The 23,606-nt window shown below is 44.8% G+C and overlaps 1 protein-coding gene across 1 annotated transcript in view; it reads left to right on the forward strand.

The window, feature by feature from the left end:
- Window positions 1-23,606, forward strand: part of slc1a4 (solute carrier family 1 member 4) — a 96,401-nt gene that overhangs the window by 47,761 nt on the left and 25,034 nt on the right. The window contains exons 2-3 of the mRNA XM_085981615.1: window positions 11,645-11,687; window positions 13,910-13,987. Coding sequence (XP_085837741.1) covers window positions 11,645-11,687; window positions 13,910-13,987 — 121 coding nt within the window. The remainder of the gene's footprint in view (window positions 1-11,644; window positions 11,688-13,909; window positions 13,988-23,606) is intronic.

Here is a 23,606-nt window from a genome sequence, read left to right on the forward strand (position 1 = left end):
AAATATATCCAACTCCTTCTTGAATATATTTAATGAACTGGCCTCCACCACCTTCTGTGGTAGAGAGTTCCACAAGTTCACCACTCTCTGGGTGAAGAAATTCCTCCTCATTTCTGTCCTAAATGGCCTACTCTTTATCCTTAGACTGTGTCCCCTGGTTCTGGACTCCCCGACCATCGGGAACATCCTTCCTGCATCTAGTCTGTCCAGTCCTGTCAGAATTTTATAAGTTTCAATGAGATCACCTCTCATTCTTCTAAACTCCAGCGAGTACAAGCCCAATCGACCCAATCTCTCCTCATATGTCATTCCTGCCATCCCAGGTATCAGCCTGGTGAATCTTCGCTGAACTCCTTCCATGGCAAGAACATCCTTCCTCAGATAAGGTGACCAAAACTGCACACAATACTCAAGATGTGGTCTCACCAAGGCCCTGTATAACTGCAGCAAGACATCCTTGTTCCTGTACTCAAGCCCTCTCGCTACGAAGGTCAACATACCATTTGCCTTCTTAACCGCCTGCTGCACCTGCATGCTTACCTTCAGCAACTGGTGCACAAGGACACCCAGGTCTCGTTGCTCTTCCCCTTCTCCCAATCTATTGCCATTTAGATAATAATCTGCCTTCCTGTTTTTGCCACCAAAGTGGCTAACCTCACATTTATCCACTTTATATTGCATCTGCCATGTTTCTGCTCAATCACCCAACATGTCCAAATCATCCTGGAGTTTCTCGACATCCTCCTCACAGCACACACGCCCACCCAGCTTTGTGTCGCCTGCAAATTTGGAGATATTACATCTAGTTCCCTTGTCTAGATCATTAATATATATTGTGAATAGCTGGGGTCCAAGGACCGATCCCTGCGGTACCCCACTAGTCACTGCCTGCCACTCGGAAAAAGACCCGTTTATTCCAACTCTTTGCTTTCTGTCTGCCAACCAGTTCTCTATCCAAGTCAATACCTTGCCCCCAATCCCATGTGCCTTAACTTTACATGCTAATCTCTTATGCGGGACCTTATCGAAGGCCTTCTGAAAGTCCAGATACACCACATCCACTGGTTCTCCCTTATCTATTTTACCAGTTACATCCTCAAAAAATTCCAGTAGATTAGTCAAGCACGATTTACCTTTTGTGAATCCATGTTGACTTTGTCTGATCCTGTCACTGTTTTCCAAGTGCTCTGCTATTACATCTTTTATAATGGACTCTAGCATTTTCCCCACTACCGATGTCAGGCTTACCGGTCTGTCATTCCCCGTTTTCTCTCTACCACCTTTTTTGAACAGTGGGGTAACATTAGCTACCCACCAATCCATGGGTACTGTTCCAGAGTCTATCGAATTTTGGAAGATGACCAGCAATGCATCTACTATTTCTAGGGCCACTTCCTTAAGTAACCTAGGATATAGATTATCAGGCCCTGGGCATATATCGGCCCTCAATCCCATCAATTTCCCTAACACCATTTCCCTACAAATACTGATTACTATCAGTTCCTCCCTTTCATTAGACCCTATGTTCCCCGACATCTTTGGGAGGTTATTTGTGTCCTCCTTTGTGAAGACAGAACCAAAGTATGTATTTAATTGGTCTGCCATTTCTTTGTTCCCCATTATAAATTCCCCTGATTCTGACTGCAAGGGACCTACGCTTGACTTCACCAATCTTTTTCTTTTCACATATCTATAAAAGCTTTTACAGTCAGTTTTTATGTTCCCTGCAAGCTTACTCTCATACTCTACTTTCCCCCTCTTAATTAATCCCTTTGTCCTCTCCTTGGATCTTATACTATCCCTAATTTCCCTTGTTAGCCACGTTTGAGTCACCTTTTTTGTTTTATTTTTATGCCAAACTGGGATGAACAAATTCTGTAGTTCATCCATGCGATCTTTGAATGTTTGCCATTGCCCATCCATCGTCAACCCTTTGAGTGACATTCCCCAGTCAATCCTACCCAACTCGCACCTCATACCATCGTAGTCTCCTTTATTTAAATTCAGGGCCCTAGTCTCTGAGTCAACTATTTCACTCTCCATCTTAATGAAGAATTCTATCATATTATGATCGCTCCGACCCAAGGGGCCTCGCACAACAAGATTGCTAATTAATCCTTTCTCATTACATAATACCCAGTCTAAGATGGCCTGATCTCTAGTTGGTTCCTCGACATATTGGTCCAGGAAACCATCCCGTATACACTCCAGGAATTCCTCCTCCACAGTATTGTTACTAATTTGGTTAGCCCAATCTATATGTAGATTAAAGTCACCCATGATGACTGCTGTGCCCTTATTGCACGCTTCTTTAATTTCCCTTTTAATGCCATCCCCAACCTCCGCCTTACTGTTTGGGGGTCTATATACCACTCCCACTAACGTTTTCTGCCCCATGGTATTTCACAGTTCTACCCATACAGATTCCACATCATCAGAGCTAATATCCTTCCTTTCAATTGTGTTAATCACCTCTTTAACCAGCAATGCTACCCCACCTCCTTTTCCTTTCTGCCTATCTTTCCTGAATATTGAATACCCCTGGATGTTGAGTTCCCAGCCTTGGCCACCCTGGAGCCATGTTTCCGTAATCCCAATCATATCATATTCGTTTACTTCTATTTGCGCAGCTAATTCATCTATCTTATTACGAATGCTCCTCGCATTAAGACACAAAGCCTTCAGGCTTGTTTTTTTAACGCTCTTAGATCTTTTAGAATTATTATTTACTGTGGCCATGTTTGATTTAAACCCTTGATTTCTCTGCCTGTCACTTTTGTTTTTATTAAAGCCATATAATCACTATAATAATTCAGAAATTCAGGCAGACTCAGTCCTTAGGCTAGTGAGGCGGGGGAAACAGCCTGGGTTTCTGCTCCTGATCTCTATCCCGCTAGCCCAGCTGGAAAGGGCATTTGATCTGCACATGGTGCAATGACAGCATTGATGAAATAGACTCTCACAGTCGAATAGTGCCTCACTGTTTAGGCTCACTTACTCAGTGAGGTACCAGAGAGAAGCTGATATTTATGGAATGACACTTCAATCTGAGTTGGCACATTCAAGAGAATAAAAGAGGTAATGAGAGAGAACCAGAGGGATAAAATCTGAAATAAAAACAGAAAATGCTGGAAACACTCAGCAGGTCAGGCAGCATCTGTGGAGAGAGAGACAGAGTTAACGTTTCAGGTTGAGGACCCTTCATCAGAACGGGAAAATGTTAGAGATGTAACGGGTTTTAAGCAAGTACAGAGGCAGGGGGAGGGGGAGGGGGAGGGGAGGAAAGAACAAAAGGGAAGGTCTGTGATAGGATGGAAGGCAGAAGAGATTAAGAGACAAAAGGGATGATGGTGCAAGGCAAAGGAGATGGTAATGGGACAAGTTAAGAAACAAAAGATGGCTCTAGCTGAAGTGTAAATGGCAATAGCAGAATGGTCAACAGCTGCCATGTGAGAGAGAGAAATAAAAATGGAAAAAACGGTAGGGGCAGAGGTTATGGTCTGAAATTGTTGAACTCTATGTTGAGTCCAGAAGGCTGTAAAGTGCCTAATCGAAAGATAAGGTGCTGTTCCTCGAGCTTACGTTGAGCTTCATTGGAACAATGTAAGAGGCCGAGGGCGGTGAGGTCAGAGTGGGAGTGCAGCAGAGAATTAAAGTGACAGATGACCGGAAGCTCGGGGTCACCCTTACGGACTGAACGGAGGTGTTCCGCAAAGCGGTCACCCACTCTGCGTTTGTTCTCCCCAATGTAGAGGAGACCGCATCATGAGCAGCGAATACAGTATACTAAATTGCAAGAAGTACAAGTAAATCGTTGTTTCACCTAGAAGCAGTGTTTGGGGCCCTGGACAGTGGGAAGGGAGGAGGGAAAAGGGCATGTGTTGCACCTCCTGCGCTTGCACGGAAAGGTGCCGGGCGAAGGGGAAGTGGTATTGGGGGGTGATAGAGGTGTGGACCAGGTTATCACGGAGGGAGCGGTCCCTTCAGAATGCTGAAAGGGGAGGTGAGGGGAAGATGTGTTTGGTGGTGGGTACACGCTGGAGGTGGCGGAAATGCCAGAGGATGATCCGTTGCATGTGGAGGCTGGTGGGGTGAAAGGTGAGGACAAGGGGAACCCTATCATGGTTCCGGGAGGGAGGGGAAGGGGTGAGAGCAGAAGTGCAGGAAATAGAACAGACACGGTCCACGGCCGTTTCAACCACAGTAGAGGGGAATCCTCGGTTGAGGAAAAAGGAAGGCATGTTGGAAGCACTAGTATGGAAGGTGGCATCGTCAGAGCAGGTGCGACGGAGACGGGAGAAACTGGGAGAATGGAATAGAGTCCTTACAGGAAGCGAGGTGGGAGGAAGTGTAGTCCAGGTAGCTGTGGGAGTCAGTGGGCTTTTAGTGAATGTTTGTCAACAGCCTATCCCCAGAGATGGAGACAGAGAAGTCGAGGAAGGGAAGGGAAGAGTCAGAGATGGACGGGCTTCACTTGGCCAGTGCTGGGACTAGAGTCCTGGCGGATCATATAACTGGGGCTGTAGAGAGGGCTTTAAACTAACTAGTGGGGGGGGGAGGTTCCTAGAGAGCAAATTAATAAAAATGACAACAGAGAAGGTCATAGACTTAGGTAGCAGTGGGGAAATTAAAAACCAGAGCGTGTCAGGAAGGGGCAGAAGGTATGGAGTAAAAGGTAAAGTAATAAAAAGGGCAAAAGCAGGAACTAAGTGTCACAAAACATATTTGAAAGTTCTCTATCTGAATGCACGTAGCATTCGTAACAAAATAGACGAGTTAATGGCACAAATAACTACATATGGGTATGATCTTGTGGCCATTACAGAAACATGGCTGCAGGGTGACAATGCCTGGGAATTAAACATACCAGGTTATTTAACGATCAGGAAGGACAGGCAGGAAGGAAGGGGAGGTGGGGTGGCTATGTTAATAAAGGAAGGAATCACTGTAATACAGATAAATGATATTGGGTCAAAAGATCAGGATAATGAAACAGTTTGGGTGGAGGTAAGGAATAATAAGGGGAAAAAAACACTAGTGGGCGTAGTCTATAGGCCTCCGAACAGTGGCAACTCTGTTGGACGGAGTATCAATCAGGAAATAGTTGAGGCTTGTAATAAGGGAACATCTATAATTATGGGGGATTTTAACTATCATATTAATTGGACAAATCAAATTGGGCAGGGCTGCCTTGAGGATGAGTTCATTGAGTGTATTAGGGATGGGTTTCTTGAGCAGTATGTAACTGAACCGACCAGGGGGCAAGCAACCATAGATCTGGTCCTGTGTAACGAGACAGGATTAATTAAAAATGTCCTAGTAAAGGATCCCCTTGGAATGAGTGACCATAACATGGTTGAATTCCATATTCAATTAGAGGGTGAGAAGGTTGGATCTCAAACAAGCGTGCTAAACTTGAATAAAGGAGACTATGAAGGTATGAGAGCGGAACTGAGTAGAGTGGATTGGGAAAATAGATTAAAGGGTAAGACGATACATGATCAGTGGTGTACATTTAAGGAGTTATTTTACAACTTCCAAAAAAAAAATATTCCACTGAGAAGAAAAGGGTGTAAAAGAAAAGACAGCCATCCATGGCTAAGTAAAGAAATTAAGGATAGTATTTGACTAAAAACAAGGGCATATAAGGTAGCCAAATCTAGTGGGAGGATAGAGGATTGGGAAAACTTTAAAAGACAGCAAAAAATAACAAAAAGATTGATTAAGAAAGGGAAGATAGATTATGAAAGTAAATTAGCAAAAAATATAAAAACAGATAGTAAGAGTTTTTATAGTTATATGAAAAGAAAAAGGGTGGCTAAAGTAAATGTTGGTCCCTTAGAGGATGAGACCGGGAAATTAATGGTGGGAAATATGGAGATGGCAAAAACACTGAATGAATATTTTGTATCAGTCTTTACAGTAGAGGACACTAAGAATATCCCAACACTGGACAAACAGGGGCTAAAGGGGGGGAGGAGCTAAACACGATCAAAATCACTAAGGAAGTGGTACTCGGTAAAATAATGGGACTCAAGGCGGATAAATCACCTGGACCTGATGGCTTACATCCTAGGGTCTTGAGGGAAGTGGCGGTAGGGATTGTGGATGCATTGGTAATAATTTTCCAAAACTCCCTGAACTTGGCAAAGGTCCCGACAGACTGGAAAACTGCTAATGTAACACCCTTATTTAAAAAGGGCAGTAGACAGAAGGCTGGAAACTATAGACTGGTTAGCCTAACATCTGTGGTAGGTAAAATTTTGGAGTCCATTATTAAGGAGACAGTAACAGGACATTTGGATAATCATAATTTAATAGGACAAAGTCAGCATGGTTTTATGAAGGGGAAGTCATGTTTGACAAATTTGCTGGAGTTCTTTGAGGAAGTAACGTATAGGGTGGATAAAGGGGAACCAGTGGACGTAGTGTATTTAGACTTCCAAAAGGCATTTGACAAGGTGCCACACAAAAGATTATTGCTTAAGATAAAAAATCACGGGATTGGGGGTAATATTCTGGCATGGATAGAGGATTGGCTATCTAACAGAAGGCAGAGAGTTGGGATAAATGGTTCATTCTCAGACTGGCAATCAGTAACTAGTGGTGTTCCGCAGGGGTCAGTGCTGGGTCCCCAACTCTTTACAATCTATATTAACGATTTGGAGGAGGGGACCGAGTGTAACATATCAAAGTTTGGGAGGGAAAGTAGTGAGTGAGGAGGACATAAAAAACCTGCAAGGGGACATAGACAGGCTAAGTAAGTGGGCAGAGATTTGGCAGATGGAATACAATACTGGAAAGTGTGAGGTTATGCACTTTGGCAGGAAAAATCGTAGAGCAAGTTATTATCTTAATGGCAAGAAACTGGAAAGTTCTGAAGTACAAAGGGATCTGGGGGTCCTGGTGCACGAAACTCAAAAGGTTAGTATGCAGGTGCAGCAAGTGATTAAGAAGGCCAATGGAATGTTGGCTTTCATTGCTAGGGGGATAGAATATAAAAATAGGGAGGTATTGCTTCAGTTGTACAAGGTATTGGTGAGAATGCACCTGGAATACTGCGTACAGTTTTGGTGTCCATACTTAAGAAAGGACATACTTGCTCTCGAGTCAGTACAAAGAAGGTTCACTCAGTTAATCCCGGGGATGAGGGGATGGACATATGAGGAGAGGTTGAGTAGATTGGGACTCTACTCATTGGAGTTCAGAAGAATGAGAGGCGATCTTATTGAAACATATAAGATTGTGAAGGGGTTGGATCGGGTGGATGCGGGGAAGATGTTCCCGATGATGGGTGAAACTAGAACTAGGGGGCATAGTCTTAGAATAAGGGGCTGCTCTTTCAAAACTGAGATGAGGAGGAACTACTTCACTCAGAGGGTAGTAGGTCCATGGAATATGCTGCCCCAAAAAGCTGTAGAAGCTACATCATTACATAAATTTAAAACAGAAATAGACAGTTTCCTAGAAGTAAAGGGAATTAAGGGTTACGGGGAGCGGGCAGGAATTTGGACATGAGTCTAGGTTCGGATCGGTCATGGCCCTGTGGGTAGCGGAGCGGGCCCAGGGGCCGTGTAGCCTGATCCTGCTCCTATTTCGTGTGTCTAATTCTGTTAGATTCAGGAGATGGTTCTGTGATAGTGGATTGGCGGTTAGGATCAGATCAGCCATGATCTTATTGAATGGCGGAGCAGGCTCGAGGGGCCGATTGGCCTACTCCTGCTCCTATTTCTTATGTTCTTATGTTCTTATGGACCATATGAAGGTGAGGGAAGGGTGGAAATTGGAAGCAAAGTGAATGAAATTTTCTAGTTCAGGGCGAGAGCAGGAAACAGCACCGATACATTCATCAAAAAGGCAGGCATAGCTAGGACTCATGTGGGTTCCCATAGCAACACCTTGTACTTGTTAGTCCGTTTTTCATGTAGCTAGAATAGTCTACAATACCAACAGTATTTGCATCATCCTAACCCTCTGTGCTGTACAGTGGAGATTCAGGTGCTTACAAATTTACCACATCTTTATTAGGTATCTTAATAGCTACTTAAACACAGCAGTGAAGCAACCAAAGTATGAGTGAGCTGACATGAAACATGTGGCCAATTTTTGACAAGCCTGCTTGTTATACGTCTGTCAGATTTATAGAATTTGGGAATATCACGATGATTTACTCCCTCTGCAACACTGCTAATTAGGTCTTCAAAAGACAATAAAAAAGGTTGATGTGAGTGAGCTGAAATGCCTTGCTTCGTGTCAGCACTTCACTGAGGGACACTAAATAACATATCAGCAACCATCTCTGGAGTGGAAGTGGAATGGGACAAAGTTCAAGGAGATTGTCAACAAAACTGCAACCAAAATAACCCGTCATTATTAGGACTGGTTTGAAGGAAATTATGTAAAGATTCTAAATCTTCTCAGCACAAACTCCGTCACAAAGAAAGAACATTACACAAATGTCAGAAACAGAATGCAAGCTAAACTGAGAGAAACAAAGAACGCCTGATGGGGGGGAAAAACAAGTGGAGGAGAATGCAGTTATGCCCTAAGCAGAATGGTGCAAAAGAGGGCTAGAAATTGCATAGCATCCCATTTGGGGCGATGACTTTTCAGGGAGCGCAAAAGTATCGCCAGCGAAAAAGATTTGCTGCTGCCGGGACCTTCCCCTTTAGCGCTACCACTTCCCTTAGGGCGCTAATGGGAGTGAGGGGCGGTATCGGCAGAGCGCTGAGCAATGTTCGGGGCAGCGCTGCCATCTTTACAGGCTCCTTCCCTCCCTTAAAGGGAAGGGCCAATGCTGCATTTAATGAATCTTCAGGCTGTGTCTGTTGGGCAACGACACCTGCGCAACGCACATAGCAGCCCCATGCACTCTAAGAGAGTGCAGGGCTGAGCAATCGCAGGGGCAAAAGAAAGCAGGAGGCACCAGAATGGGGACATAAATGAATGTTGCCCTTCCTGACCACCACTGCCTTTAAATAGCACTCCCCAAGCGACCAGTCGAGGTGACGACGCCTTCTGCAGCTGCCGTTGTTGACGCCCGGCGATGCTGCAGAGGACGGGAGCGAATATCACTTACGGGGCGCTGCGCACCGGATAACATCACGATCTTCAGGGCGCAAGAGAGCGAGGCGGTAAGGCTTAGCGCCAGCGCAAATCCACCAGAGAAGTTTGCGGGCATCGGTGAATTCGCCGCACCCGGTCGGTAACCCCTCAGTGCCCCGTTACCATCTCCCACAGGCGCTAACAGGAGGCGCAAACCAGGTGAATTTCTCCCCGTGTCTTGTCCAATCACCCATGCTGCTGCATCTCTCAGGAGCGCACAAACTACTGGAACATTGAGACAAACATTCCATTGAGTCCACTGAGCTTCTCAATAGACCCTCAGCAATGAACAATGCCTCTACAGCCAGAATTCTACAGCAACAGATAGTAAAGGACTGCCATAGTTTTGGGTTGTTTTGTGCTCGATATTCTCTTTGTTCAGCCTCACTGGTCACTCCTTTAAGCAGATCTTATGTTCCCTATTATCAAGAGTGCACCCTTTTCTGCCCACATGTAGTTTAACAGTATTATTACCCAGGGATCATAACACAGGACCCTTACTCTATCACCAGCTACTGAAAGATTACACTGTGAACTCTCCTCTTTTTATGAATGGCGAACTGGAATAGCACTTTACTGAGACATGGTGTGGAGTTTAGACCAATAGTTGGTTTATTTACACAAAATACATGAATGAACAGTATACACTTTCCACTGTGAGAGCTTATATTTTCCTCCAGTCTTCAGTTGTGAAAACAACAAAGACATAATTTGTTTTCTCTCTAAATATAGGCTCTCCTTTATCTTCACCTTCAATGCTACATTGGTTCCGACTTTAAGACACAGATACCTTTTTGTTTCTGGCTGTGGAATTGCAGACATGGTGACTGAGAGAGAGCGAGAGACTGCCTGTTCATATAATCACATGCAGACAACATACATCTCATGATTTAATTGACCCAGAATGGCTATTTCATCAATATTGAATGAAGACAATCTTTATTGGTGGCCTAAGAAGCTTACCGATAAATGTGACCATTTCAGCTAACTGGCCCCTGGGAATTTCCCATTGTCTACAGTAACTTGCATAATATCAATGATGTTGTGCCTAGGGTAGGACTGCTGTGATTTCCCTCTCCCCATCTGAGTGACCTTGGATGACATAGATTTAACCCCTTACGTGCTGCCCCTAGAACTACAGAAATATTGTGGAGCTTTACCCCATTAGTGGCTGTACAGGAGATTTATGCTGTACTGCTTGTTGGGTTTTTATAGGATATTGTCATAAATCCTTTCCCCTTATGTGGAGGTATTATAGGATAATCATTTATCCTATATCCCTAATACAAATTTGAGGAGTAGGAAACACTGAAATGTCTGATTAATACTCTTTGTTTATCAAATCAAAGTTATACAACCCCTTACATGCAGCGCCATTGAGACTGGTACCGATTGTAAATCACGTACTCATCAGAACTCATCAGGAAGTCATAAGCATGTCACCGTGACTGCTCACGCTAGCTTCAGCGAGACTAGGTCGAAGTTGCTTGGGTGTGTTGTATCTTTTATAGGGTTAATAATCACGTCCTCCTAACATGATGCCATTATGTTAACATGTCCTCTCTACATCTGGTTAATCTCCCTTCAAAGCGCCTGCGCAATAACATCTATCTTTTGCTCAATGTTCTCCCTGCATGATGGACCATGGATAGCAATCATGGCTTTTTACTTCCTTATCTCTTTCTAGTACATCCATAACTAACTCCAATAATACTCCCTTACATTCTGCCTCTACACCCACTACATTTCTTAACTCTTCCCACATATAGTTACTGAGGTAGTGTCTGCTATACTCCAGGCCTCACCTCATACTTTTTGCAACTACTGCAGAATTAGTCTTAAATATGTGTGTATGTATGTTTTATATTAAGTAAAGCTTACTATGGCTAGTCTACCTGGTACATCTACACTGCTGTGGAACAAACAGGTCCATATTCGTATAGTGCAAGCACCACCAAAGGTATAGCCAACTTTAATCAGTGCTGCTTCACCTATGACCTGGTGCTGCATTTAATGTAGTTACCTCCCAGGCCTTGGCTGAGGCATGACAACTCCACCCGTAACTTCCAGAACAAAATAAACAAATGAAGCATGAAATCCTGACAGTTTCCTTCCTCTTGCTTTGCTCAACTTTGCAGGACTGACTAAAGTATGTCTTAAGCTGTTACGAGCTGCTTTTAATAGCAAATTAGAGCGACGGCTGTGGAAAATAGTGTCAGACAGTAAGTGTGGAACATGGAACGGTCATGTGTTTGAATGCCATTAATTGGAACTCTTTTTGAGGTTAACGCCAGGTTTGCAAAACGTTTTGGGACTACCGAACTTTATACGATTGACGTAGATCTGGGTGAAAAATGGAATGGAGCAAAGTCAGGCAAACTAGAAGCAAATATTGCAAATTTTATCCTTGCCAATGTTATGTGTTCCACTTCTTGTCTAAGACACATTTATTGTTTATTTTTCTCTATCTTAAGCTTACTGAATTATTACCAAAATGTTTAGTGGGTCACTGAGAAATTGTGTTTTTTTGTTGTTGCAGAAACCTGGTTCCTTCAAATCTTGTTGCTGCTGCTTTCCGATCGGTAAGCTTAGCTCCATTTTAACATCAGCAAATGCAACATGACAGAAAAATTAATAAGTAGCTAAAATAGATGTTGTATCTTCATTTTCCACTCTGGGTGTCCTGTGCTCACAAACTAAATGTTATATTTTGATGACATTTCTCACAAGTGCACAGTTTTTTAAATTCCAACTCGCCAACTTTTCAAAATAACTTTTGGGAAAGATTCCCTCTGCTGTTTATAATGAAATTGTAAAAGCATTCTTTATACTCTCAAATAGTGAACAAAAGAAATCTCCTCATTATTTTTTGGTACTACAGGTAGACTACCCTTTATCCGGACTTCCGAAAACCGAAACCCTCTAAAAACCGAAGGTTTTTTCGTTCAGCGTAAGTCGTGCGTACGAACGAAAAAACCTTCGGTTTTTAGAGGGTTCCGGTTTCGGAAGTTCGGATAAAGGGTAAGTCGTGCGCACGACCCCCCGCCGACCCCCCCGCGGACCCCGCCGGCCCCGACAACCGCCGACCCCGCCAGCCCCGACAACCGCCGACCCCCCCGCGGACCCCGCCGGCCCCGACAACCGCCAGCCCCGACAACCGCCGACCCCCCCGCCGGCCCCGACAACCGCCGACCCCCCCGCGGACCCCGCCGGCCCCGACCCCCGCCGACCCCGACTGACTTACGCTGAGCGTCAGCGTAAGTCGTGCGCACGACCCCCCGCCGACCCCCCCGCGGACCCCCGCCGACCCACCTTCCGAAATCCGAAATTCTCCTTTATCCGAAACTCGGCTGGTCCCGAGGTTTTCGGATAAAGGATAGTCTACCTGTATTATAATGCGTACTGTTAAAAAATTACGGGACTGGATGCAACATTGAGTTAATGCACTGTTCCTTCACCTCAGGAACCAAGACTCAAATGGATAAAAGACTCCTCTCTGTCGACTGTAGGACAGAGTCTCAAACTTAATCCTAATTCCTAGGTCATAGTATGAAACTGTCCACAAATTGGCATTAATTGGCACTCAATTTTCTGCCTTGTTTTACAAACTCCACAAGGATGGTTGGTGTGGGAAATTGAAATGCACTCCTTAGGATGGGGTTATGGCCCATTCTTGATTGAGAATAGAGGAGGCTTTGTTCTGCATCTATGCCTGACCTTGGAGTGATGGACACCAAGTGAAAAATGAGCATTTCCCATCTCCAGCACTGACATCCCTCACATTAATCAGCACAAAACATCAGAAAGAAAAGAAGGAAAAAACTAGTTACTTTTTCTTGCTGAATTCTCTTATTTTGTTTGAGGATTTTTTTTCTCCCTTTCTTGGTCACCCCATTCTATCAGTGGAAAAATTGCTACTCGGGCACTCGAACAAATTCAGATCGCTGAAGTGGTCCCTTATGCGTTTATAACCTGCCCGATCTGTCCCCATAACTGTCTGCTAACGCTGCTCTCAAAACACAGACTGGGTACTGCTGTAAGGTCAGACGTGAGCTGCCAACAGGAGATAAATGATAGAGTACAACAGTAAAAGAAAGCCAGAGAAATAGCAGACGCTTAAGAAACACGTGCAACAGAAAAGAGGAGAATTAGAAAAGACAAACAGCGAGGAGAAGGAAAGGATTGAGAAGAGAGCAAAACTGAGAGTCACCAATAAGTTGTAAGTACAGTGTTATAGTACAATCTTAAACTTAAAAATCCTGTATGCTGAAAAGTGATCATTACGTAAATAAAAGGATGCAAACATTTCCTTTCTCTGCATTTTTTCTCAGTGTGTTCAATTCCCTGTGGACACAGGGAGAAGCAGAAAAAAAAGAGAAAACATAAAGGAACCGTATCCTACAGGAAAAGCCTGACTAGGTTATAGGAACAATGTGGTTGCAGCGCACATCCCACCTGTAAATTTTATATAGCCTTTCCTTACATAGAATAGACAGAACAGAAACATGCCATTCGGCCCAACTAGCCTGTGCTGGTGTTTATACTCCACACGATTCTCCTTCCATTCCACCTACCTCATCTCAACCTCTCCCTTAGCATTGAATGAGCTCACCATAGTGAGCACAAGAATTCACCGAAACATTTCTGGAAGAAAAGATACAAGTTTTGCTCGCCTTTGGTGGTGCCACCTGGGTGTGCTAGTTGGTATCTTGAGGTTCCCGGTGAATAGCACTCTACTGAATGTGCCTGGTATATGCATTGACCTATAAACTGGGACAGCTCTAACACAAGCTTCATTTTTCAGTATGCGACAGATTACAAATGGGAGTTAACAGCTGCTCCTGGTGAAAATGTAACATCTGGAAACACTACATATGAAAAGGTAAGAAAGAACAAAAACTGGAATAGAACTTGCTGGTGAGTGGTGACATGTGTTGTTCCAGAACTCATTGTGTGGTGTGTGCACTGAACGGATCTACCAGAAACCACTTGCCCATGCAGTAAGAAACCAGTGTCTTCTGGCAATTAATTCAACCATTTGTATTCTGGGAATTCTTTCACTCATATAAGACTGCTGTAAGTAAAGGCAGCCAAGTGGCATAATGTGTATGTACGTTCTTGGGTTTTCTGCTAGATACTTTTCTTGGATTTAAGATCACCAGTCATTCCTGCAGGTGAACCTTTGAGTCCCCTGCGCTTTGGGCCAGGCTTTAACCTGCCCTGTAACTACAACAACAACTTGCATTTATATAGCGCCTTTAACATAGTAAAACGTCCCAAGGCGCTGCACAGGAACGATTATCAAACAAAATTTGAAACCGAGCCACATAAGGAGATATTAATCAAGGAGGTAGGTTTTATGCAGCATCTTAAATGAGGAGAGAGAGGGAGAGAGGCGGAGAGGTTTAGGGAGGGAATTCCAGAGCTTAGGGCCCAGGCAGCGGAAGGCACGGTCACCAATGATGGAGCGAACAAAAATCCGGGATGCACAAGAGGCCAGAATAGCAATAAAGAATACAAATCAAAACTTTTATACAGAATAAAAATACATTTTTGCCACGGTGGATTTGTATTTTTATTCCAGACGCACCAGGTTCCTGATACCAACCGTAGGTAAGATTGAATTAAAGTCTCAGGGCCTCTTTACAAGGAGGGGGGCAGAGTACAAGGGGAATTAGTTAAAGGAAAGGCTGCAAGAGATGTGGGAATGTTAGTGGGAAAGGAAGAATCTGCAATTCTATAGTGCTTTTCGTGCCCTTTGGATGTCCCATTGCACCTCATAGTCAGTGATTTACTTTTGAAATGTAGTCACTGTTGCTTTGGAAGCGAACGAGGCAGAGAATTTGCATACAGCAAGGTCCCAGAAACAAAACAATGAAAGAAATGACCGATTAATCTGTGGTTGAGGGCTGAATGTTGTCCAGGACACTGGGACAGCTCACTGCTACTCTTCAAGAAAGTACCATGTGGTATTTCACATCCAACAAACAGGTACCTGGGGCCTTGTTGAACATCTCACCTGTGACAATGCAACGCTCACTTGGCATTGCACTGAAATGTCAGCCTTGATCACATATTTAGCACCTAGAACGAACTCGAACAAAAATCTTCTGACTTAGGGGCCAAGGCGCTACTACCGAACCAAGATGACAGTTGTAGACTTAATCAAAAGCAAAATCCTGTGGGAGAGCGATCCAATTAATCCCACTCCTCTGTTCTTTCCCCAGAGCCCTGTAAATTTTTTCCGTTCAATATTTATCCAATTCTCTTTTGAATGTTACTGTTGAATCTGTTTCCACCACCCGTTCAGGCAGTGCATTCTAGATCCTAACAACTTGCTGCGTAAACATTTTTTTCCCTCGTGTCGCCTCTTTTGCTAATCACCTTAAATCTGTTCACATTTGTGAACGGTATCTGCTCACCCTCTGGTGAAAGATGCTGTTGTATCCGTGTGTTAATGGAGACACGGAATGCAGGAGTTGGTTTAACAGGTGTTTACTGAACAAAGACTGGAGGTGAACTAAAAGATACAAGACGCTATACAGGCTTATATACCCGAGTGGTCACTACCGGTATTACAGTACACAGGGGCTCTTAAAGGTACATACACTACAATTCCTCCCCTTTTAGATAATTAGCACATAACATTTTAAGTAATCATTAATTAACATGTTTACAAGAACAATAATCTACACATTTGCTGCAGTTAATCAATTATAAGTCAGTCTCTCTGGAGGCTTCCTGACTCGGTCCGGATAACGCCTCGGTGGTGTAGTAGTTTTCGGTGGTGTAGTAGGTTCTTTTGGCAAGGTCGATTCGGCTTGAATGCCAGTGTCGGGTTCATCTGGTTCCAGTATCACCGGATCGGAGGTAGATACTATGGGTATCTCTGCTTCATCATTAGGCGTATAGAGTTGTGGTGTAGGTTGTCCCTTTTCGGATGACTCTATGATCTGGTCAGCATGGCGCCTTATTATGCTTTCTCCAATGTCCACGGTATACATCAACGGTCCTAGTCGTGTGCAAATAGTTCCAGGCTGCCATTTCTCGGTACGGTAGTCCCGGGCCAAAACTTGTTGACCTATCTGGAAGGTTCTAGTTGGCCTTTCATTCATGCCTTGAAATTGCCGGTTCTCTACTGTTAAGTATGTGTATTGTATTGAACAATTAACACAAAGACTTAAACGTATAACTCAAACAGGTCTTTACTGGTTGGAGGTAGGGACTACACGTAGGTCTTTACTTCATGCCCACAGGCGGGAACTGAGGGGAGATCAGTACCCACAGTACTATTTATACCCCTATGGCCAGGAGTGGTACTGCGTATCACTACGCCCTACAAGTAGTGCAGTCCTGTCCATAGGTTCAAAGTAGCACACATATTACATACACAACATTCCTCCCTTCTTAGCTTTACAGTCATCTCCCCATTTAACATAACGTAATAACATATATACATATATAACTTCAGGTTTACATAACAGAATAACATAGATACATAGATAACTTCATGTCAAAACAGATCACAGATTCAGTCTCTGCGGAAAACAGTTCACAGATTCAATCTCTGTGGTGTAGTCGGTTCACGTTGCTGGAGTGACTCATTCAATAGTCCTTCCATGAATTTAACGGTTTGAACTTCCGAACTGATTTGGCTCCGTTCGGAGGGACCACGTGTGTGATCTGGTAGGGGTGATAATGGTTCAGATGGTTATCATCTTCTGCTTCGTCTTTTCCTTTTCTGCTTCTTAGAGACTCTCTGGGCTCCCCTGTCAGCTGCCAGCTGTAGCGCCACCATCTCCCTATGTTCCTTAGACTTTAAGTGATTCATCCTGATTTCTGCACTTTGGGAGTTTTCATCACAAGCTGGGCAGACCAGGTCACTATAATATTCAGTGTCACTCAATAGGTCATGGTAATATTCGGTGTCGTCCTGATCTAGGCCAGCGAGAGGGTCTTCTATTTCCTCCATACCCAGCTGGGCGTTAGCCAGCTTTTGTTCCAAGTCCAGACATCTTTCCTGAAGAGACTTCTTCATGCGTACCTCTTCATCCAGCTTTTTCTGGGCTTTCAGCAAGTCGTTTACTAATGACCTCATTTGAGATTTTACTACTTCAACTTCTTTTGGAGATTGATTGATCGGACTATTCAATCCCTCTACCGGAGCAGCTGTTTCAGCGGTCTGTTGTTCTACGTTGACGTGAGTCAGCGTACTTTTGGCATCCAAGGGCTGCTCTGTTGCAGTCATCTCAGTCTGTGTTGCCACCTCAGCTCTTCCAATAACCTTTGAGAGCTCCGAACCCCTTTCGTTTGAATATTGAAGTTCGTGTTCAAGTTTTTCCCATTTCAGAGTCCTGTCCTTCAGCATATGCAGGAGTTGGCTGACCGTTAACTCCTCTGACATCAGACGTTTTGTGTGCTCCTGCTCCATTTGCTCCAGCAGCTGCTTCTGTTGTCTTTCCAGATGTTCCCACTCTATATCAAAGAACTCTTTCATCGCATTCATCTCTTGCTCAAAACGGCGAATCATTTGTTCTAATTGCTGTTGCAGTTTGAAATGGAGTTGAGTTCGAGCCCGGTGTCCCTCAGAAATGTGCATGTCAGTAGACTGGACAGACTCAGAATTCTCTATCTCAGTGGAATTCTGTGCTGAAACTTTGTCTTTTGCACACGGGTTGGTCTTACCATCATCAGTTCCAGAGTCTGGGTTGATTATGTTCACCGAGTTCTCACTTGTTATTGTTTGTAGGAAATGCCAGTCGATATTCATTTTCCTAATCCACTCCCGTCCTAGTAGTGGAGGACCTCCTTCAGATAGCACATATAAGTCCATTATTTGACTTTCTTCGCCCTTGTGGACCACTGTGACCTCAATTTTCCCGATGGGGTACACTCTTTGCCCCGTGTATGTTTTCAATATGAGCTCCGTATCCTGTAGGGGAATATGTTGGAATAACCTTCCATAATCTTTCTTATTTATGACCGTCAATGCCGATCCAGTGTCCAATTCCAGTTTTACTTGGACTCCTTCTATCAGAAGAGTGACCCAAATTGTCTGGAGGTCTGCACCCTTACCAACGTTGAGTACCCTTAAGCTAGCCAGTTCAATACTGCTTAAGCCAGCCAGTTCATTACTGCTAGCATCTGAATCGGACTCCTGTTCGGCCACCTTGTGTACTTTTGCGTATTTTCCTTGCGGTGACTTCTTGTTGCTGGTCTTCTTCCCTGACCTGCATACTCTAGCTATGTGTCCAAGCCTACCACAAGTTCTACATTCTTGGTTTTTAAACCAACACTGGTTCTGATCATGCGTTGTCTTTCCACAACGATAACATTTGCCAGAACTCACACCCAATTTGTGTGCACTGAGCTCCGGTGACCGTAGCTGCATTACTGCCGTGCCTCTCGCTGCGGCTTCATGTGCTGCTGCCATAGTGACCGCCTTCTCAAGCGTCAGCTCATTCTCCTCGAGCAGTCGCTTTTGTGTATCCTGTTTAAATAAACCACACACAAATTTGTCTCGTAGTGCATCTGTCAGTCCCGTTCCAAACTGGCAATATTTCGCTAATTTACGCAATTCCAGCAAATATTCAGCATTGCTTTCATGCTGTAGCTGCCTTCTGTCGTAAAATTTAAATCGTTCTGCTAGCATCAGCGGCGTGGGGTTTAGATGATCTTTCAGGACAGTAACAATCTCATCGAACGTCTTATCCGCCGGTTCATCTGGTGATAACAGGTGTTTCAATTGCCCGTATGTCTTCGCACCCATTAAATTTAATAATGTTAGAGCTTTATCTTGGTCACGAATTTTATTGGCCTTACAATAATTTTTTACTCTTTCAACATATATGGCCCAATCTTCGAGGTCACTATCAAAGGTGTTAATATTCCCGTGTTTAGGCATTGTAGATTTGCAATTTCTCAGATTTTATTTTCTTTACTTGTTATCAAAGATGGCGGCTTCCCGCTCTTGCCGTCGTCCTCCGCCCACAAAATGACGGTTTTCCCGCGCTTGGCGGTCTTCACCCGTCCCCCGACGCCGTCTCCCTTCAGCCCCCGAGTGCGGCCCTTATCTTCGCCGCGATCGCCCGAGTGCGGCCCTTATCAGCGGATGCGATCGCTGGATCGCGAAGTGGCTCCCGACCGAAGCGGCTCTCGGCCCTTATCTTCTGTGCGATCGATAGCGCTCTCGCACCTTGAGATTCTGCAGCCGCCGCGCCTTTCAGTCCGAGTGCGGCCCTTATCTTTGGTCCCGATCGCTGGCCCGCGCTGCGCCTCGCACTTGAAGGCGGCCCGGCCTTATCTCCGATCGCGATCGATGGCCCTTATCTGCTCCGACTTCCCCAGCCCTGTCTTTGCAGCCAACGCTGCACGGCTTACCCCACCACCTAGGTTGAACAAGGAAACTGCAGAAAGACTTCTGTCAGTCGCTGGAAGCTGTCAGGATGGCTGCTGCACTCCAGTGCTCAGTCGCTGATGGAGGCTTCAGAGTCCTAAGCCTGTCGCTTCTAGTGGGGTGGTGAGGTTTGAAACCTCTCTTCAACTGCCGCAGGGTAAGAACCTGACTCGTCGCCAGTGTTAAGTATGTGTATTGTATTGAACAATTAACACAAAGACTTAAACGTATAACTCAAACAGGTCTTTACTGGTTGGAGGTAGGGACTACACGTAGGTCTTTACTTCATGCCCACAGGCGGGAACTGAGGGGAGATCAGTACCCACAGTACTATTTATACCCCTATGGCCAGGAGTGGTACTGCGTATCACTACGCCCTACAAGTAGTGCAGTCCTGTCCATAGGTTCAAAGTAGCACACATATTACATACACAACATCTACATCCCTTCTGATGTTTGGCTTGATCAAATCCAGCCGGCATCTTAGTCTTCTATTGAAAAACATCATGGCGGGAGTTTGGTTTGTAACCACATGTGTTGCATTCCTGTACGCAAACAAGAAGTTATCTACCTTATGTTGTAGATTTATGTCTTCATTACCCATGGCCTTTATGGCCTTCTTGAAGGTCTGGACAAACCTTTCAGCCAATCCATTGGTGGCGGGATGGTATGGGGCGGACTTGTAGTGCTTAACCCCATTGTTTTTGAAGAACTTCCTGAATTCTTCGGACACAAATTGCGGTCCATTATCAGAACAGATCTGTTCAGGCAGCCCATTCCTGGCAAATATGGTCCTTAATACTGTGATGGTTTTTTCCGTGGTGGTGGAGGACATCTTTATTACCTCCGGCCACTTGGAGTGTGCATCAACCGCGATTAAGAACATTGAGTCCATAAATGGACCAGCAAAGTCAATGTGTACCCTTTGCCAGGGAGATGAGGGCCACTCCCATGGATGTAGAGGGGCTTGTGGTGGGGCGTTTTGGACCTTCTGGCATCCTAGACAGCCCTTGGTCATTTCTTCGATGTCTCCATCGATACCTGGCCACCACACAAACGCTCTGGCTAGGTTCTTCATTTTCACTCCACCCAGATGCCCCTCGTGAAGCTCCTTTAGCACTTTATCCTGGAGTTTGGGTGGAATCACCACTCTGGATCCACACATCAAGGTTCCTCGGCACACTGACAGCTGTTCTCTTCTTTGCGAGAATGCTGGCAACAGTGGTTCGCCATGTGCTGGCCATCCTTTCACCGTTAAATCGTAGACTCGAGAGAGAGAGAGAGAGAGAGAGTCGGGTCATTTCTCGTTTCCTTTTCAATGGTAGAATTTGTTACTGGTAGACATTCCACTATGGTTGAGTGGAACATCTCCACTGGGTCCACTGTAGGTGCCTCTTCTACCGTTGGCAACGGTAGGCGCGATAAACCGTCAGCATTCCCATGCTGTTTTGATCCTTTGTATTCTATGTCATATTGGTGTGCCCCTAGGAAAAGGGACCACCTCTGTAGCCTTTGTGCTGTCATAATGGGAACGCCCTTTTTAGGGTTGAATATGGAGACGAGGGGTTGATGGTCAGTCAACAAGGTAAATTTTTGTCCGTGTAGGTAATGGTTGAATTTCTTCACTCCACACACCAGGCTGAGTGCTTCCCTGTCGATCTGGGCATAGTTACGTTCAGCTGAGTTCAATGAGCGTGACGCAAAAGCTATCGGCCGCTCCGAGCCATCAGGGAATCTATGCGATAATACCGCTCCTACGCCATAAGGGGATGCATCGCACGCCAGTCTGATTGGCAGTGATGGGTTGTAATGAGCCAACACTTCCTTGGACGTGATCAAGCCTTTGCATTTATGGAAGGCACGTTTACAGTCTTCGCTCCATATCCAAATTACACCCATTTGTAGCAGTGCGTTAAGAGGGTGCAGAACAGTTGACAAGTTCGGTAAAAATTTATGATAGTAATTTATCAATCCCAGGAACGACCTTAATTGTGAGACATTTTCAGGTGCTGGGGCTTTTATGACCACTTCAATTTTTTCAGGTGACTTATGCAACCCTTCTTCGTTAATTATATGGCCACAATATGATATTTGTTTCTGGAAAAATTCGCACTTGGGGCGATTTGCTCGTAGGCCCCGTTCTCTCAGCCTAGTGAGCACCTGCTCCAAATTGGCAAGGTGCTCGTTGTCGTTTTCTCCTGTTACAAGGATATCGTCTAGGTAGCATTGAGTCCCCGGAATCCCTTGCAGGACTTGCTCCATAGCTCTTTGCCAGATAGCTGGAGCTGATGCTACTCCGAAAACCAGTCGATTGTACTGGTACAGGCCTTTGTGTGTGTTTATCGTGAGATACTTTTTAGAGGCCTCCTCAACCTCCATCTGTAGATATGCCTGTGCCAAGTCAATTTTGGTGAAACGTTTCCCTCCGGATAGTGAGGCGAAAATATCTTCTATCCACTGTACCGTGTGAAGGACCGGGTATACAGTCACCTTGAAGTCCCCACAGATGCGAATTTTTCTCTGTTCTTCAGATTTATCATTATTCAACGTTTTCTTCATGACCGGGACGATGGGTGTTGCCCACTCGCTCCAATCTACCTTGGATAACACGCCTGCCTTTTCCAAATTCTCCAGCTCTGCCTCGACTGCTGGACGAATTGCGTATGGCACCGGCCTTGCCTTAAAAATCTTGGGAATTGCCGCATCTTCTACTTTTATTGAGGCGGTGGCGCCTTTCAAGGTTCCTAGTTCCTGTTGAAACACTTCTTTGGCATTGGCCAAGATGTCTTTTAATCGTTCAGGTATGACGTCATCATCATTTTTTTTCTTACTGGTCACCGTCAGTGCCTGAATGGAGTGCCAGTCTAAACGTATCTTCCTGATCCATTCACGTCCCAACAGCGGTGGACCACCATCTTGCAGAACGTATAAATACAACTTCTGTATTTCCTTGCCGTTGTATACAACAGGCACCCTTATTTTCCCTCTGAGGTATACTTTCTGCCCCGTATATGTCTTCAAGATAATGGATGTGTCTTTCAAAGGTATATGCGGAAATAGCCGCTCGTAATCCCATCGACTTATGACGGTCAGAGCTGATCCTTTATCTAGCTCCATTTTAACTGGGGACCCCGCTATCGTGAGGGTAACCCAAATGGTCTGGTAATCTTCTTTGGCAATTACATTATGTAATTTGAGACAGCTTAGTCTCTTGTTTCCGGAGTCGCTATCGCTCTTCTGGTCTTCGGAGCTACTGTCCATCATCATTTGTACCTTTCTGTACTTTTCCTTATTGATTTTTTTTCTGTCAGTGGATTTTTTGTTTCCAGATCGGCATACACGTGCAATGTGTCCCATCTTTCCGCATTGCCTGCATGCTTTGTCCTTGAACCAGCATGGGTGGATCTGCCGCAGCGATAACATCTCTCGAAACCCCGTGTCATTTCATGGGTGCCGAAGTCCTGTGGCTTTTGCTGTATCTCTGCAGCTCCTCTTGCTGCTGCTTCGTATGATACAGCCACACTGAAAGCCTTGTCCAGTGTCAAATCTTTCTCAGAAAGTAGCCTTTTCTGTGTTCCTTCACTTAGGAGACCGCAGACGAATTTGTGTCGTAGAGAATCTGCCAGTCCTGCCCCAAATTGGCAGTGATTTGACAGCTTTCTTAATTCGGTGAGGTAATCAGCGTTACTTTCGTTCTTGTGCTGATTCCTTCTGAAGAATTTGAATCGTTCCGCTATCAGCAGCGGTGTTGGGTTTAAGTGCTCCTGTAGGGTATCAACAATCTCCTTAAAATTCTTGTCCATCGGTTTGGCTGGAGTGATTAAGTTTCGTAACAGCCCGTATGTCCTTGCGCCCATCAGATTTAGAAGTACCGATGCCTTTTTATCATCCTCTACTTCATTCACTGTGCAATATGCCTCCACTCTTTCCACATATGTGGTCCAATCCTCTATATCACAATCGAAATCAGTAATATTGCCAGTCTTAGGCATCCTGAAAATCAAAAATGGCACCTCCCGCGCTTTCCTTTCTTCCCTGCCGAGAAAAAATGGCGCCTCCCGCGCTTTCCCGCCGCTGCCGCTGCTGACAACGCTGTTCTCCGCGG

Source organism: Somniosus microcephalus, chromosome 3 (assembly GCF_052327205.1).
Source record: "Somniosus microcephalus isolate GS21.2 chromosome 3, FLI_Smic_1.0, whole genome shotgun sequence".
Taxonomy (NCBI): domain Eukaryota; kingdom Metazoa; phylum Chordata; class Chondrichthyes; order Squaliformes; family Somniosidae; genus Somniosus; species Somniosus microcephalus.